We start from the raw sequence: 19381 nt of genomic DNA, 5'->3' as shown, positions 1-19381 counted from the left end.
ACACTAATAAGGGATACCTGGGCCTGGTGCAAGGTGTAAGTACCTCTTGGTACCCACTACAAGTCAGTCCAGCCTCCTACATTGGTGGCAGCGGAGGTTAGACTTTATTGTCCTTCGTTTGGGGGGGGGTTGTGTGAGAAAGTAGCCTCTTTCTAGCCTTGTTACCCCCACTTTTGGCCTGTTTGTGAGTGTATGTCAGGGTGTTTTCACTGTCTCACTGGTATCCTGCTAGACAAGGCCCAGTGCTCATAGTGAAAACCCTATGTTTCCAGTATGTTTGTTATGTGTCACTGGGACCCTGCTAGCCAGGACCCCAGTGCTCATAAGTTTGTGACCTATATGTATGTGTTCCCTGTGTGATGCCTAACTGTCTCACTGAGGCTCTGCTATCCAGAACCTCAGTGGTTATGCTCTCTCATTTTCTTTCCAAATTGTCACTAACAGGCTAGTGACCAATTTCACCAATTTACATTGGCATACTGGAACACCTTATAATTCCCTAGTATATGGTACTGAGGTACCCAGGGTATTGGGGTTCCAGGAGACCCCTATAGGCTGCAGCATTTCTTGTGCCACCCATAGGGAGATCTGACAATTCTTACACAGGCCTGCCAGTGCAGCCTGAGTGAAATAACGTCCACGTTATTTCACAGCCATTTACCACTGCACTTAAGTAACTTATAAGTCACCTATATCTTTAACCTTTACCTGGTAAAGGTTGGGTGCTAAGTTACTTAGTGTGTGGGCACCCTGGCACTAGCCAAGGTGCTCCCACATTGTTCAGGGAAATTCCCCGGACTTTCTGAGTGCGGGGACACCATTACACGCGTGCACTATACACATGTCACGACATATGTATAGCGTCACAATGGTAACTCCGAACATGGCCATGTAACATGTCTAAGATCATGGAATGGTCACCCCAATGCCATTCTGGCATTGGGGAGACAATTCCATGATCCCCCGAGTCTCTAGCTCAGACACGGGTACTGCCAAACTACCTTTCCCGGGGTTTCACTGCAGCTGCTGCTGCTGCCAACCCCTCAGACAGGTTTCTGCCCTCCTGGGGTCCAGCCAGGCATGGCCCAGGAAGGCAGAACAAAGGACTTCCTCAGAGAGAGGGTGTTACACCCTCTCCCTTTGGAAAAAGGTGTCAGGGCTGGGGAGGAGTAGCCTCCCCCAGCCTCTGGAAATGCTTTGATGGGCACAGATGGTGCCCATCTCTGCATAAGCCAGTCTGCACCGGTTCAGGGATCCCTCAGCCCTGCTCTGGCGCGAAACTGGACAAAGGAAAGGGGAGTGACCACTCCCCTGACCTGCACCTCCCCTGGGAGGTGCCCGGAGCTCCTCCAGTGTGCTCCAGACCTCTGCCATCTTGGAAACAGAGGTGCTGCTGGCACACTGGACTGCTCTGAGTGGCCAGTGCCAGCAGGTGACGTCAGAGACTCCTTCTGATAGGCTCCTTCAGGTGTTGCTAGCCTATCCTCTCTCCTAGGTAGCCAAACCTCCTTTTCTGGCTATTTAGGATCTCTGCTTTGGGGAATTCCTTAGATAACGAATGCAAGAGCTCATCAGAGTTCCTCTGCATCTCTCTCTTCACCTTCAGCCAAGGAATCGACTGCTGACCGCGCTGGAAGCCTGCAAAACTGCAACAAAGTAGCAAAGACGACTACTGCGACCTTGTAACGCTGATCCTGCCGCCTTCTCAACTGTTTTCCTGGTGGTGCATGCTGTGGGGGTAGTCTGCCTCCTCTCTGCACTAGAAGCTCTGAAGAAATCTCCCGTGGGTCGACGGAATCTTCCCCCTGCAACCGCAGGCACCAAAGAACTGCATCACCGGTCCTCTGGGTCTCCTCTCAGCACGACGAGCGAGGTCCCTTGAACTCAGCAACTCTGTCCAAGTGACTCCCACAGTCCAGTGACTCTTCAGTCCAAGTTTGGTGGAGGTAAGTCCTTGCCTCCCCACGCTAGACTGCATTGCTGGGAACCGCGTGTTTTGCAGCTACTCCGGCTCCTGTGCACTCTTCCAGGATTTCCTTTGTGCACAGCCAAGCCTGGGTCCCCGGCACTCTAACCTGCATTGCACGACCTCCTGAGTTGTCCTCCGGCTTCGTGGGACCCTCTTGTGCAACTTCAGGTGAGCTCCGGTTCACTCCACTTCGTAGTGCCTGTTCCGGCACTTCTGTGGGTGCTGCTTGCTTCTGAGTGGGCTCTTTGTCTTGCTGGACGCCCCCTCTGTCTCCTCACGCAATTGGCGACATCCTGGTCCCTCCTGGGCCACAGCAGCATCCAAAAACCCTAACCGCGACCCTTGCAGCTAGCAAGGCTTGTTTCCGGTCTTTCTGCACGGAAACCCCTCTGCACGACTCTTCACGACGTGGGACATCCATCCTCCAAAGAGGAAGTTTCTAGCCCTGGTCGTTCTTGCAGAAACCACAGCTTCTACCATCCGGTGGCAGCTTCTTTGCACCCACAGCTGGCATTTCCTGGGCATCTGCCCACTCCTGACTTGATCGTGACTCTTGGACTTGGTCCCCTTGTTCCACAGGTACTCTCGTCAGGAAATCCATCATTGTTGCATTGCTGGTGTTGGTCTTTCTTGCAGAAATCCCCTATCACGACTTCTGTGCTCTTTGGGGAACTTGGGTGCACTGTGCACCCACTTTTCAGGGTCTTGGGGTGGGCTATTTTTCTAACCCTCACTGTTTTCTTACAGTCCCAGCGACCCTCTACAAGGCCACATAGGTTTGGGGTCCATTCGTGGTTTGCATTCCACTTCTAGAGTATATGGTTTGTGTTGCCCCTATCCCTATGTGCCTCCATTGCATTCTATTGTGACTATACATTGTTTGCACTGTTTTCTATTGCTATTACTGCATATTTTGGTATTGTGTACATATATCTTGTGTATATTTGCTATCCTCATACTGAGGGTACTCACTGAGATACTTTGGCATATTGTCATAAAAATAAAGTACCTTTATTTTTAGTATATCTGTGTATTGTGTTTTCTTATGATAGTGTGCATATGGCACTAGTGGTACTGTAGGAGCTTCACTCGTCTCCTAGTTCAGCCTAAGCTGCTCTGCTAAGCTACCTTTTCTATCAGCCTAAGCTGCTAGACACCCCTCTACACTAATAAGGGATACCTGGGCCTGGTGCAAGGTGTAAGTACCTCTTGGTACCCACTACAAGCCAGTCCAGCCTCCTACACACTTCATTTGCATCTAATCAGAGAGCATTCTGGGAGCATTATACTAAGCCTCATAGCCTAAACTTTTCAAACATGTGTATACACGTTTTTTTTTTGTACTGGAACCAACATCAGTAATGAAGTGTGACCTTGAAACATTTATTTACAGCACTCAACCTAATAATGAAGGCTTTCAAATAATGAACCATAAATACAAATTCAAACAGCATTATCTTTTAGATACACATTACCTCAACTGCAGAGAGTTCCACTCTCTGTAAACAGGCAGCCAAAGGGTTTGTGCTGCAGAGGGTTGGGCCTACTTGTCCCAAGGACAAAGTAAACATAAAAACGTGTTGCCCCCAATACAAGATGTCCCGGGCGTCGGGCAATAGGAATTCCACATCCCTGGTAACTGTCACCAGGACTGGCTGCTCAAGAGATGCAGGAAGTGTACAAAACACTGGACCTCAAACTGTCATCAGGACTAGCTGCTCATGAGACACACGGAGTGTACCAAAACACTGGACCTCAAACTGTCACCAGGACTGGCTGCTCATGAGACAGAGGCAGTGTACAAAACACTGGACCTCAAACTGTCACCAGGACTGGCTGCTCATGAGACAGAGGCGGTGTACAAAACACTAGTCCTCAAATTGTCACCAGGACTGGCTGCTCATGAGACAGGCAGTGTACAAAACACTGGACCTCAAACTGTCACCAGGACTGGCTGTTCATTAGACACAGGTGGTGTGCCAAAACACTGGTCCTCAAACTGTCACGAAGAGTGGCTGCTCATGAGACACTATGCGGTGTACCAAAACACCGGTCCTAAAACTGTCACCAGGACTGGCTGCTCACATCCACCAAGGAAAAAAAAGATTATGTATGTCAAGCCCGGCTAGAGGGTTCAGAAAAGCACTCACTCTGTGACAGCCTGCATCGCGCTCTCCAATTAGCTGGATTTAATTGATTGCCTTTAATAGGAAGCTGGATGGCAGCCCCAGTTAAATGTCTGCGCACTGTCCATTTTCTGTTCCTACTTAAGGTGATTCATTAAAAGCATCGAGGTTTTACGTTCCTGCACGAGAGTCCGCACAGGTTTCTCGAGGACACAGCACCAGCCCCAACCCTGACTCCTAACTAAGCAGGTTTGGCGACGGCCTGTACCCAGCCAACTGCAGGATTCCCAAAATCCAGGGACTTTGCGGAGATCCCCAAAGCACGTGGCCAGCAGGTACTTCACTTGCATGATTAGTCATAGGTAAAGAACTGAGAAGTAAACAGTTCCCGCACTGCACTGTCAGGGGGGGAATCCAGGCAGCCCTCGAGGTGTCCATCACATTTCCCATCTCAGATGCGGCCGCTGACCCCATCTCGATCCTCAAACCTTCCGCACTCTGGTTCACAGCTCGGAACACTCCCATGAGGAGCTAAGACCCCACAAAAGAATCCTTCATCTTCTGACACTGAGGGCAAGGCTGATCTCCGATGCTCGGCAGAGAGCCGTTAATTCTGCCTTCATCACATCCTCACAACTAATCTTCCCAGAAGCAGCTAAGCCCGGAAGTGGATCGGGGGAGAGGTGCCTAATGTAACCTGACGACTCGAGTCAGGCCAAACACGTCCCACATACCAGGCCAGCAGACTCTACCTCTCGCACCCCCGTGTCACCATTAAACTGGAGGGCACACGGGTGTGCGGCTGCTGGACAGGTCTCAACTTCGCGTCAAAGAGCGGGTCCGGGAGCCAGTGAGGCCTGTGCGGGGGGATGCCGGGGCTGGTCCCTCGACAGCCATCCGGCTAGACGCGTTCTCCATCACTGCTGCGGGCAGCTGGCCAACAGCCTCAGGAAGAAGGAGCAGGCTTCATGCACACGGCTGCAAGGGGATGTGCCGGGGTAGAGGGGCTAAGGAAAGGGTGGCGAGGGGGCAGAAGCAGGAGACCGAAGAAGAGCTCTTGAACGACAAGCAGGACACAGCAAAGACACAACAGTCAAAGAAACGCGGCGAACAAGAGTGGGGATAGTTAAGAAAACGCGGGAAAGCGGCCAAGAACAGCCAATAATATAATATAGGAAGAGGCCAGCGACTAACAAATACCAAGTAGAATGATGGAGCTTTTTTGTATGACCTGGCCAGACCCTACATGTCGCTAGAGCGCCGGAAACCCCCGTATGGGTAGCTGATTCCCTAATAATCATAATAAGCCAAACAAATACAGTGAATTAAAAAAAAAGAAAATACACAAAACCATGGAGGAAAAAGTAATATTGACAATGTGAAAATGAAGTTAAGGTGGGCGAGGAAGGTAAGAAATAGAAAGAGGGGTAAAGGGGAGTTCAGAGGACTGCATGTAAAGAGGAGGAAGTGGCAAGGATAAGGGAACTGGGAGATGTTTGGATGTGGCCTCTGTGAGCTAAAAAGAAGCAAACGAATGACAAAAGCGTTGAAAGTGAGAGGGATATGGAAATGGACAAAGAAGTGGGTCAGCAACCAAAAGGCACTTATCGCTACAGAGGATAGGGCAAAGGCAAGAGGCCAATCAACATATGACACAGGCAATTGTGAGAATTGGATGCATATATAACAGACCACTTGCATGTTTGGGGGGAGTGCTGTCGTGCTGTTCTAGACCCCAGAGAAGCTGATTTGACAGAGCTTAACTATAATAAGCTAAAAGCGTATGAACAGAACAGAGATTTTCTGATCGGGGTGTTTTGCAGGGCCGAGAAACGGACTGCGTTATCAACAACTGCAACATAATTACTGAAAATTAGAAGCAGGAAAGGGTAGCCCCAAAACAAGGCTAAAATAATAGCAAATTACTGAAGTCTGACTGAGGACCGAATCTAAGTGACAAAAAAATCGTGGTATCGTAGTGGGTAAACATTTCAGAACAGCTGACCTGTAAAGGTGCAACACACAGGATTTAAAAACAAAAACAAAAAAAGTTCATGCGAATTGACATTCTAGACGTTACATCTTCCTGGGCTAGAAAAGATTCTAAAAGTAAATAATGACGGCTCCATCAATTGAATAGTAAGACAATAAGTCAAGTTTAAATCCAACTCATATTTGAAGCCATTAAACAAGTAGAACAGCATTACAATTGGTACTGAGGCAATTCATCTGGGCCTGCAGTGATGAAACAATGAAGATCTACTGCTGTGTTTTGTGTTTTGAAATTCGTAACTAAGGCACTGGAATCACTCAAGGCTAGCACTGTGATATATCACCTATTGGCCTATGCTAATATATGTAGAATTTAAGATATTATGAGTTCACTCAGTCTCTACTGATTATGTGCGCTGAGTTACTTTGCACTATGTTTGGGGTCCCACACAGATACATGGTTGTAATTAATGAAGGATTTTAATTTAGGTATGTTTGTGCGGATTTCGGCCATTTTACCTTACATTATGACACATTAATTTTCATCATTTTTCTTAGGTAGGTGATGTGTAATTATATTACGTATACATTTCTTAAATGTTTTTCTGTAACGTTCGGTAATTAGTGTTATTTGACCAAAAAAACAGATAAAAATGTAATCGATTGACCCTGAGGTGTGGAGTCTAATAAATGTGGTATTCAAAATCTGTGGGGCCAGGTTAGGACGGGATGTTCCAGAGTTATTTCTTCTGTGGCGCCTGTGTTCGAGGCACAAACAATATGACCTGCTGGATGTTCTCACAGATCATAGCACAGGCTCTAGATGAGCGCTTGTGGGTACTCTCAGCACACGAATATGTACTAAGGGTGCTCAGCCACTGGGAGCAGAGTGCTGGCAGATAGCCCGAATCAGAGGTGGGGGGGGGACGGGGACGTGGCTTAGTATCACATCAAATTCACCTCATCAAGAGTCTGGAGAAGAGACTAGTGTTGATTGCTTAGCCATGAATATTCTCTCTCATCGCTGCAGCATTTATTAAAAAAGGTCCCTCTGGCTCTGCCTGAGCCACAAGCACAGCAGGCCATTGAGAAAGATCAGAGCCCAAGTATGCTGCAGACCTGTCTGGGGGTGAGCTCTCTGCCCCAAATGTCTTTACAGCAAGCCAATAAGCCGATCTTGCCCAGGCAAATCATTTTGGCTACGACTAGGAGCTCTGCCCCATCCATATTCAGAAGGATCCGAATGCATCAGCCAAGAGGTCTAGATATGGTTGAGCACACTCACACCAACAGTACTCACAAGAAACCAATTTGAATGATCAGAGACTGAGCTGGCAGGATATTTGACGTCGGCTGAGCCACTTGTTGAGCCCCTACTCACAGCAGACCAATCAGGGGGTCAACATCCAATGAAGGGGAAGATCTGGGTAGTACCAGAGTCTCTGCCTAAACCATGCTCAGAGCAGGCCAATGGGAAGTTTCAGGGTCCAACCAAGAAATAGATCTGACTAAAGCCAACCCTCTATAATCTTGAGATGGTGCATGGATTCTGGTGGGATGGAGATTGAAGCTCAGAGCTATAAACTGCTAGCTTCTCTTTGCAGGACGCAGTATGAACATTGATTGAGGGTGGAGGGGAAAAGGTGAAGTGTGAAGAAGGGCTTCTACAGTCTTCCTTCCAACCCTAGCCAGTCCCATGAGGCAATGCTGAGAAAGTGTAAAATGGGGATCAAAGACCACCTACCTTCTTGTCCCACTTACTCTCAAGACAAGGCAACATGCAGTCACAGAATGCAAGAAGGAAGCAGAGAGTGGCAGGGGTGTGGAATTTAATAAAATATCTAGTTGTACATGGGACAGGCTGCTTCATAAATCTACTTGTCCTGTAAAAAAATCCACTTGTCCTTTTGGTGCCATGTAGTGTGGCAAAAAAGTATGGCAACAATCTCATTATATAGGAGCTCTGATAACAGCCTTTCTCATTATGCCAGAGCTCATACTACAGGAAGGTTTGAATTCTAGTAATTCCTGCATTTGCTATCTTTCCACAGATTTACATACTGAAGCTGGAGGTAGCATTAAGTAAAAGTTCCAAAGCTGGAATGCACTTTTGAGTCTGTGCAAACCTACTAACTTGCACATTTTAGAGGTATTTACCAACTCTTACCCTAATCTTTTCCTATACTGAGAAAGGCTGCAGATTTACTCCTGACAAGGCCAGAAGTAAAACTTCTTCCACGGATGGGGAAAAAATTGCTCAGAGAGAAAGCTCCTCAGATATTTGCAAGAGCAAATTTACACATGCTTACTTGCCCATACTAAAAGGCAGTTCACAAATATTTTCTAGGAGTACATTTTGTGGCCTACTTCTTTAAAATATTATGAATTCATGAAAGCTGTAAATCTGCACTAATGCAAGGTCATATACCATTGGTGCACTTATGTGACTTTAAAAATTGGGCCCCTAATTAAAGTTTTGAGTTTACCAAGACCATTTGTTTTTATTAAAATTCTGCCTCTATCTATAGACTGGTTTCACTGTGAATCCTGCATTCTGCTCTTTTACAAGGAGCATATTTGCACAAAAAGTCGTTTTGTTCAGTGCCAGGGACTACTTTGGCAATGTGTGCTTTTTGAGATCAAAAAACAGTATTGCATTTTGCCAATGTTTGTTATAATGGTGAAAGCCTGGCAGCTCCCAAAACAAAGTTTGACAAAATATCATGTCAAAACAAGATGGATAATGACAACATCAAAAGGCTGACCACCAATGTCAGACTCACTGGCTTTGCCACTTTAACTTTTCCCATAATCTTGTTGAAACTGGTTCCACTGATTTTCTTTTATGAATATGTTTTGGGAATACAAGCATGCATCAACACATTTTACTAGATGATTCTTCAAAGAAATGGTACCTAAAACTTTATAGTAGTTGTGCAAAAGGTACCAAAGACTCATCATTCTTGCTTTCAAGCTTCTGTAAATTTTTGTATCTCAACAGAGAGCATTCTGGGAGCAATATACGCAGCTTTATATTATTTAACTTTGCAAACGTGTTCACATTTTTATATTGGGACCACTGTCAAGCAGTGCAGTAAAGCTTATAATATTTCTTTGAAGTGCTCACCCCAATAATAAAGGCTTTGCATTAATGAAACATAAATATATGTTCAAACAGCATTAACATATGGACACAAATATTACCTTAACTGCAGACAATGCCCTTCCCTGATCCATAATGTGGTACTGTAAACTGGCAGTCAAAGGTTTTGTGCTGCAAAGGGTAGGGCTTACTTGTCCCAAGGACAAAATAAACATGAAAACTTGTTGTCCTTGATCACAAAAAATATCTCCTGGGAGTTGGGCTATAGGAATTCGACATACCTGGAGTGATTATATTTTTCCATTCTCTATTTACCCAGTTTCTTAATCTCACCTTGCAGCCTCGCTTCTCAGGAGGCCTAAGTGAGAAGCAATTCTAGAGTGCACTTTGGTACCCATAGTGCCGTTTGTTGTAGATCAGGCTATACAGAGGTCAACAACAATGTAACAATTAATAGTTGTTGGGATACAGCATGGACTCAAGGTGATAGTTAAGGGCAACCCCACTAAAATCTAGAGAACCCACAGCAGTCACTGTCCTCCACAAAGAAAGCCCTGTGAATGATTGTGGTGTGTAAAGAGCCTCAACGACCATAGGAAAGGCCGTACTTACCCTTCAAGGGCAAAGATTCCTTCTGCAAGAATTCCTTCCCTACAAACAATTGTAAGTTAGAATGGTCTATATACAGAAGGGCATATAATTTCCTTCATTTGTGTAGGGCATTTTGGCTGTGGTTATCAAGGTTTGCATAAAACACTATCCAGTTTACCTTGAAATGATCTGAATGTGATGGAATTGACTCTCAGCTGCTAGGACCTTTCAACTCAAAAGATGCTACACTCTGGAAGGACCCGTAATCCCTCTTCAGACTCTAAGATCCTATGTGTGGTGGGCCCATTTGTCCTAGAGGGCCATTAGGATCCCACAGATGACTTCCAGGGTGGACCCTTCTGTAGAACAAATTCCTATAATGCAAGGAAGCTGCTGCCAGTAGGGAAGGAACTGGTCAATAACATTCACGTGTAACCTCAAGAATATCTAGATACGAAAACACCCACAAACACACTGTATCTTTAACATGAAATATAAACTTGACATATATCATTGCTATCCTCGTTTGATTTTATTGATAAATGATAGTCGCTATACATAAATCATGCTTTTTTAAATAAATCTTTCTCCTACCACCAGCCACCATCTTTAGTGTGCCACGAGATCTCATAGCCCATTTCTTTATAATGCTACACAATTGTTTAAACTGGTTTATCACTGAAAGAGTGTTGCGTGCTTGGATGTACATAGAGTTTGTTATCCTTAATCCAGCTAACAAAAGTCCATTTTGTTGGTACCTGTTGCATTGTCAGCTTTTAGAAATCTCTATGGACTATGAAACGTGCTGACTGGTTACCAGAAAAATAACGAACTGTCAACATCAATGATCTTCTAAGGACTGTTTCTACCAGTGTGTAACTCGAATGTTAAAAACACTTAGAATGCTAGTCCTCACTTTGCGAATATCATCTGTTCAAATCACTGAGTGGTGAGGTCAATTCAAGGAGCGGCCAAATAGCACCTAATACCATATGTTAGAAACCCACAATTTAGGATTGGCTCCTGAATAAGTGCTGCTCACTGAACTCTTCCCTCTTTGCAAGTATATGAAGGGCGTAAGAAGCTTTAGTTAGGTATGTCCCAGCACTGTCAGTGCTACTCGCTTTCAAGTGGAGACAGTGTGAGAAGGAATTAAGAGGGGTACGTGATCAGGTTCCATCTACAGAGAGGTGGTGTAAGAGGCACAGTGGAGTGGCTGTCAGTTGCCTTGGTTCTGTGCAGCAACGTTCCTTCCTTTCCATTCCCAACTACCCCCAGGGGGCGACACATGGCCAGGTATGGACTTGAAGAAATGACTAAACCCATCCGATCCTAATGTTCCACAGATCAGGATGTTGTTTGCAGGAGGGTGGCTTTACATGGCTCATGTCGCCCTCACATGACCTCGGGTCCCAGGCAGTAGAATGACGCCTGCACAATCACCAGGCTTCTCCCAGTTAATGCACTTCTGGAGATTTCAGAAACTGTTAACTTGGCACCCTGCCCTACCTCTGACACCAGCTGTGAAGTGTGTGCCCCCTCCAACCCTGAGACCGCTAAGGACCCTGGGCTAGTGCCAGGCATGAGTGAAGATGCTGCAGCAGGGCTTAAGCTGCCCTGCCGGGAGAATCTTTCTGCACCAGCAGCACTGACGGGACGATTTGGAACTAATTCTATTGGAGCAGGCCCAAGGCTGAAATGAATATGTATGGTTCCTGTTGCAGGTCTCATAGTGGGCAAAAAATGATAGACTGAAATGCCGTCCGAGAAATACCAGTGGCTGAGATTAATTTAAGCAATCCACAGATCACTTTTTTGTTTTCCCCGGGGTGTACCACGCACCCAGACTAGTGTGTGTCAGTTCAGGCACGCACACAAGTGTACACAACCTATGCACATGGGCGTGTACTGCTCCAGACGTACACACGTGTGTAGCACTGTAGCCAAACACAGAAATGTGCACCATTTCACTAGTATGTATTGCTCACAAACCTAAGTGTGCAGCAAGCAGGCTTGAAGCTAGGTGTGCACCACTCCAGACCTGCACACTAAAGTGCACCACTTCAGTCGCACACACTAGTGTTTACACAAAATAAACACTACTGTAGATACGCACACAAGTATGTGCCACTCCAGACAATCATACAAGTGTGTTCTGTTCCAGACATGCTTACAAATATGCACTGATCTAGACACACAAGCTGTTCATGTATGAACAAAGGTGTGTCAATCTAAATACACACAAGTGGCTACTGATTCATGTGTACACAGACATGCAGCACTCCACACACAAAGACTCTTTAGTACGTAACACTCCTGAAAAGCACACTCTTCCAGACAGGCACCAACATGAGGACTGTTCCACGCGTGGAGACAAATGTACACTGTTCAACAAACACACACGTGTTCATTTTTTCAGATATGCATATAGCATAGTACCGCTTCAGACTTGTGCACAAACATGCATCACCCCAAACACACAGACAGGTGTGCACTATTCTAGACACACACCAATGTGCCCCCAATAGATATTCAGGGTATTGTACCACACTCTATAGCATGCAAAAAAACACTGCTTAAGTGTCATACATAAGTGTGCAACCCTCCAGACACACAAACAGATACCTCTCCAGACAGGCATTGGGACATACTGCCAGCTTTAGCACAGACAACTACCAATTAACAAGGCCAAATTTAAAAATATCTCACACTGCAAAAAAGTCCATCAAACCCAAGCACCAACTAGCAAGAATTACATACAAGCCTCACATTTCACACAAAGGTAAAATGAGCTGGCATACAAGGCCTAAAAAAGAAACTCAGGCAAAAAACGGCTTGTATCATCCCTCAATACCGACAGCGCACTTCACAGTCCTGCACATGGCACGTTTCTAAGTATGTTTCCAAGGGGACCAGTTCCAAAGAATACTCAGTTTGCCCAAGTAAAAGAGAAACCAGACCAATGAGGAGCTGTTGGGATGCGGGAATGTGCATTTTGTAAACAAATGTAAGAGAGGTGCGAAGGCCTGAAATGGATGACCAGGTGTATCAAGTATGTACTGGGTGAATGTCCCACCTTGGAAACCAGACCAGCAGAGAGGAGATCTGACAATACTTATGAAGAGTACACTGTACCGTACACTGCTCATTTAGCACATGATCCATGTTCTGTCTCGTCCTGGAACACATACACATAGCATTTGCAGAAAAGACTTCCCACCCCTTATTCACACCCCAAAATACCTGCGCATAATTTGTAGATTTACATTGAGAGACAATTACAGATAGCTCACTTATATTTTCTCCACGTGCAAAAGAGACATTCCAACTGGGGGGCAACGGGTGGTACCGCCGAGAAATCACTGTCACAGAGCCCCTCCCACCATTTGGCATGGGAATGACATGGATGGAGCTGTGAGATATACTCCGGTTTAGGGACACAGGTTCCAAAGCTCCTCCCCCAGAATTTCAGAGGTCACGCATCGCTTCCCTCCAGCCGTAGTAAAGTCCTCAGCTCAGGAAAGTGCACAAAACCCCAGTGCAGCCTATGAGAGAGTTCAAGGGGCCCCACTACAACCTTATAGAGGGCCCCTCACATCTATCTCGCAGCTATGAGAATGTCACAAACTAGTATGTGCCAAATGATCGTTGTGGAGTCCCTCGAAAGCCATGAGAACGTAAAAACAGCTTTCCCTTTCAGATATGGAAACGTTTCAGACACGCCTCGGGCCTCTAGATTAGACGTTGAGACATAAAAGTGCCTTTACCCTACAGAAATTGGGTATTTGCAAAGCCCCAACCTCTCCCCTCCCCCCAGCCTTCTAGACATCGGAAGATCAGAGCCTCGTTCCCGTCCACGTATGATGATGTTCCAGAAGCCCCCCCAGTACTCTAGACGAGGAGGTAATAAAGCCAGTTTCACTCCAGAAGTGGGACAGTGTCAGTAGAAGCCCCACTGCCATCCTACCAGGTTGACCTTTGATTCTCTTTCCCCTCAGGATTTAGGAACGCATGAAGTACTACATCCCTTCAAACACGTCTTAGAGACCCTACGACCATAAGTTCTCATAGTAAACCGTTCCACCTGGGTGCTTAACAACTAACCCATTGTCTGCTGTGGGAAAGTCAAGAATCCAGGCCCGTTCTTTCCTCTGTCCGTACCTCTGGCACAAGAACGTCACATTCACATTCGTTCCCATTCCTCTGGGATGGATGGCATACATCGGCAGGAAGGCCGGCCGATGCATGCCATCCATCCCAGTGGCAGATGCCAGTCTGCAGACCATTAAGAAGCATTCAGCACAATGCTCCCCTGCACTCAATTTACCAAGCACAGTGATTATGTGAGCCTGTGCGACGCACCCACTGAAAGCAGGAAGTTATCAGGGTACAGGGAAAATCCAACTTGTTGCTGCTCCACTATCATCTCTCCAAAGGCAATGATAGCAAAACATGTTCAAGCATGCCAGATTGAGGGGTTAGTAGATGCGGGCAGGCCACGGCAAGCCAAGCAAGGGCAGCCAGAGGGATCAGAGGAGAGGGCGGCCCAGCTAATGACAGGACATTTAGCCTTAGGAGACCACCACAGCAGAGGGTGGCTTGGTAAATTACTCGATAGGGAGGCCCAGCAAACCCCAGAATAGGGTGGTCAAGCAGACCTTGGAAAACGCAGGTTTAAGCAGACCACAAGCAAGGGAGGGCCAGCAGAAAGGACAGCAAAAATTAGCACATAACAGGATTGCCCACAGACCGAAAGAGTGGTCAGTCTAGTGCACGACAGGAGAAGCATTACATCAAACCACAGAAGAGGTTGCCAAGCAGATAAGAAGCAAAGCAGCCCACCAAAGAGCAAAAGAAGGAAACGAAGCAAAATGCAAGATAGGGCATCCCAGAAAGGGTCAAGAACACGGCATCCAAGAAAAAGCCAATAGAAGGTAATTTCATAAGAGGCAAAAGAGGGCAAAACCTCCAAAGGAAAGTGTGGGACAACCAAGCAAGTGCATAATAACGTGGTTCTACAGAGTGCAGAAGAAACTGGGCAAGCAGGACCCAGGAGAGCTAGGATAAGTAGGTGTCATGCGAGGTGAAGGTGACTAAACAAAGGGACTGGAGAAGATAGCCAAGACGAAGTCGGAAGCACTGTCCCTAGCGGAAGCCAGGAGGGGCACTTGGTGAGCAAAGACAATCAGTCAATGAGAGGAAAGTTATGCAGCTCGGTAAAGGTCAGAGCACTGCGAGTAACCATACGCCAGTAAACTTTAGCACAACCATGGACAGGTTAAAACTTAGGAAAATCAGATACGTTTTACTGAATACACCAAAGCATACCACAGGTTATTCATGACAGGTCCAACCTTGCAACACCCATCAAAAGGCAAAATATATCAGGACTAAAGTGAAAGCGTCATTAAAAGTAGGAACTAAGTACTTGTCAGCGCAGCCTGGGACAGCCGGGGTACCCCGTGGAAATGTCACAGCAGAGAATATCGTCAAACACTTATAGAACGCAAAACAGCTGACGTCACAACGGCTCTGGGTCACCGCACATCCAGGCCTTCTCCTGATAACAATGTTCATGGCAAGCTTACTTAGGCAGGACAACCTAACAGTATGTTTTAGTGCAAATAAAGACGTCACACACCAGCGGCGTCCGAGCAGCTCACATCGGAACAGCACGAGGTCGTCACAGAATGGCAGCAAAGTTGAGCCCGGTGCAGCACAGGCAGAACCCGTCTGTAGAACACCAAACCAGCCACAATACAGGCAGAACTTTTCCTTGCACGGCCCAAAAGCAATGCATGGTGCGGACGGCTGCCAAGCCCAGGTAAGGGTGGACTGATCCTGGCATCCACAGCGAACTTGCCAGCATCAGATCGCAGAGCGCAGAGTTCAGCACCTCGAGCTCGGACAGCGCCCTGCGAGGCAAGCTGCGCCAAGGGAGCAAACATGCACTTCCCCAGCCAGAGCAGAGGGCACGCGTGCCGGGCGCTCTCAAAAGCACTGTTCACGTCCCTTTAATAGTTGTGATTGCAATGATAATGATCCTCTGGGGCAGCCGAGGACACTCGCTTTGTACGCGCGACCCCCAATGTCATTGATTTTTTCGGATTGCTCTGATCAAATCATGACCCCACATCATGCCAAGTGCTAACAGTCCATGCTCGGAGCCTACAACCATTCCTACATGGCCAGTGAGCATACTCAACACACATCCCACTGTGTCTGCACCCACCTTCCCAAGCCCAGCTCATCAATGCCCACATCTTGCCGTCGCCCGTTCACTTCCCTATAGTATATTTCAACCCACACTCCATTGTCTATGCCTGATTCGTACACACTCCGTGCCCAATACCAATGCCAGCGTGCCCTGCCACACTTCAACTTAGGAGTCCAGATTCCATGTTCACACCGTAGTGGTGCCGAACCCCATCCTCTATGTAAAGTGCTGGTCCTCCACTCTAACCACTCGCATACATTGCCCTGATCCTCATGTGATGCTCGTCCGCATGCAAAGAACACATATCCGGCGCTCAGATGTCACCATCACAGAAGAAGACAAGGATTGTAAAGCAGCAGGCACAAGGGTCTGTCAGTGTCCGTTGACTGTTGTGGGGAGAGAGGGGTAACCATTTCGATCATATTCAGCTACCATCCTTGCTGGTATTGCTGTTCCTGCCGAGGTAACACTGGGTGAATGCATGTCCTCCTGCCTATGCGGGGCCGTGCTCTTGCTCTTCCTCTCACCTTGAGACTCCGATTCCTGCATCCCACCGCCCCCTTCAAATCTGACGCTGCATGGCACGCTCATTAGACGCGCCTCTCTCTGCTGCTGCCTGCTTTATACCCTCGGTCTGTTCTGAAGCCCCCCAACATCCCACAAGCTGATGATGTCTGTAACTGCCTGTGGTCGCTTGTATGCTGTGCGTCCTACCCCCTATTTATGACAGTTCTCTGTGCCTGCCACTTCTGCTGTTCCGTTGTCCATCTATACCCTGTCCTGATACATCCAGTTCCTGAAGCCGCCTTCTCATTTTAGCTGACCCGCTGTCTTTACGCCACAAACTGCCTCCTCCCTCCTTCACACTAGTTCTCGCCTGCTGCTTGTCGCCTCCATCCTGCCTGTGCCAGATATGGCGATGGTACTGTAGTATGCAGTCGCTACGGCCAAGTGCCGCCTTCGGTCCTCGCTGCTGTTTATTTTCTGGGGACAGGGGTACTGACCTTGAACTGGCCCCTTTGGTGGGCTGGCGAATTACGCTGTGATGCCAACATTATCCCCGTGCCCGTCTTGCAAATAACGTCTTGCTCTAGTGGTGCTCACTATAAGCTAGTGCTATACTGTCTATTTGAGGCTGCTGTCTGTGCTGGATTAGAGTATGCTGCTCACATAAATCTGCACTGCCTGTGCTGGGCTAAAACGTGCTGCTGTAGCACTCACATGAACCCAATCTGCGAGCTCTAGAAATTATAGTCCTAATGTTGAACCTACTCTGTGCTGCGTTTGGGAGCGATATTGTAGTACTCACACTAAACCTCTGTCTGATCAACGTGTGCCCACTCCATCTTCTGGGTTGGCACTCAAAGTGAGCCTGTACCGATGCTGCTTGTGCTAAGTTAAGATGCCATGGTCCTTCACACTTAATGCGTACCTGTCTGGGTTAGTATGTGAAGTAGGGGTACTCACAGCGAACCTGTGCCTGCTGCTTGTGCTGGGTTGTGACATTTCCTCTAGTCCTTTTCGCTGAGTCTGTCCTGTGCAAGGTTAGAATATAATGCTGTGGCACTCATCTTGAACCTGTCTCCGATTACACTGTAACCGTTAGAGTGTAAAGCAGCGGTCCTCATACTTAGAAGGAATAAACATGTGTCTAGCCATCCTGTGTCTGCTGTCTATTCCAGGTTAGAGTATGAAGCTATAGTACTCACCTTGAGCGTGTACTGCATCTGCTGGTGCCTTTGCCGGGTTGAGGAGTCTGTGGTACTTACATTGAACCCTTTGCTCCCCGGCTCGCTGTCCTCTGCCGCCTGTATAAGTATACTGATGGTGGTACTCACCTTGAGCCGGTGCTCCCTGTGTCTGCTGCCCCTCTGCTGCCGGATCTGCTGCCGCCGCTGTGCTGCTCCCGGACACACTCAAGAGCAGAGCCGCCAGGTACCAAATCATAGTCCCAGCGGGCAGCAGTGGGGAGCCTCATGCCTGTCAGGGCCGTCCCTGGGCCCGAGGAGCCCCCGGGAGCCAACGGTGCCGCCGCCTTCCCCGCTCCATCAGTGCCCGGCCGGGCTGCCCGCTCCGAGCCCCGCTCTGAGCCCTCACAGGCAGCTCGGCCTAAGCCGGCCCCTATACTCCTACGCCCGCCCCCGCCGCGCCAGCATTGGCTGAGCCCGCCTACGTAACAACCTAATTGGTCCACTCAGCATGACAGTGGCGTTCATTGGCTGCGAACTCCGTCAGTCTATGTGTGCCTGGTCTGACTTCTTACGAAGATAACGGCAGCCTAGTCAAGCCCCGAAGCCACCGTGCACGCCCTCACCGCGCGACAATTGGACTGTGCTGTTCCTGCGTGGGCGGGTATTGGCTCCAACTGCCGCCACTCGTAGAGACCCCAATGAAGGTGCAGAGCAGAGGCAGCCGCAGAATCATGCGCATTGAGGGGCGCGGGAGGGATGGGGGAGAAAGAAGGGGTTAGACAGGAGGAAAGGGTAAGGAGGGGGAAGATAGAAAGAAGAGCAATAGAGGGAGGGTGGGGGAACACAAGAAATGACATCATCTCATGGATCCCCCTCTACCTCCTCCCACACAAGGCAACGACCGCGATGACGAGGCTCGACTCTCGGGGAGCACCCACCGCTTACTTTCCAGGACATCGGCACCTGTACACTACCTTCCAGCCACGCCACAGGCAGCAGGCTAAAGACAGATATAATCCGCCGAACAGCCAGCGACAGCTAGCTAGAGATGATTGCAATTGACTATACAAGGAACACCACTCAGGACAGCTGGAACCAAAGCTCATCCAGCAAGGCACATGGAATCAAGGGTATACACACTTTTTCCCCGGTGAGCCGGAGCCTTTTGGCCGGTTTTTAAGGTTGGAGGCTGCTGCCAATGCCTCTGTTACTTTCTCCAGTTTCCACAGGTAATACCAACAGGGTGTATGTGCCTGTTTTTGTGGGGGAGGTGTGTTTGGACGGGGGGAGGGATAACCAGAAGAGAGAGGGAGAAGGAAAGAGAGATGAACGAACAAAGAGGAACGGAGCTGGGCAGTTATTTAACATTTTTGCCAGAACTGGTTTTGGTTCCTAGTCCAGCACTGGACACAAACGACAGACGTATCTCATTAGGAGATCTTTTCTTTCCCCCTTTTTAAATGATTGAATGCCATTAATATAGTGGATATTCTGTAACTATAATGAAAGTCAAACACTAGTGTGAAAATCCCTATCAGAGGACCACCGGGATGCAGGAGCTACTGGGCCTGTACGCGGGGGTTGTAGCCTTTTATTCCTGGGGCCTGACCTAATGTAACTGGGCTAAGTACCACCCCTCAAAACTTGCCTCTCAGTGGTAGCGTGGGTTTAGCATGTCAAGGCTTCTCTCGG

The 19381-nt window shown here is 47.9% G+C and overlaps 1 protein-coding gene across 1 annotated transcript in view; it reads right to left on the bottom strand.

Annotated features, from left to right (window-relative positions):
- The window catches only part of IGSF9B (immunoglobulin superfamily member 9B), a 1080599-nt gene extending 1062529 nt beyond the window's left edge, over positions 1-18070 (bottom strand). Inside the window, exon 1 of the mRNA XM_069224455.1 lies at positions 17837-18070. Coding sequence (XP_069080556.1) covers positions 17837-17945 — 109 coding nt within the window. The 5' untranslated portion in view covers positions 17946-18070. The remainder of the gene's footprint in view (positions 1-17836) is intronic.
- Between the last annotated feature and the right edge of the window lie 1311 nt (positions 18071-19381).

This window comes from Pleurodeles waltl, chromosome 3_1 (genome assembly GCF_031143425.1).
Source record: "Pleurodeles waltl isolate 20211129_DDA chromosome 3_1, aPleWal1.hap1.20221129, whole genome shotgun sequence".
Lineage (NCBI taxonomy): Eukaryota > Metazoa > Chordata > Amphibia > Caudata > Salamandridae > Pleurodeles > Pleurodeles waltl.
Note: the sequence above shows the minus strand (reverse complement) of the source record. Positions and strands in the feature narration are given on the sequence as shown.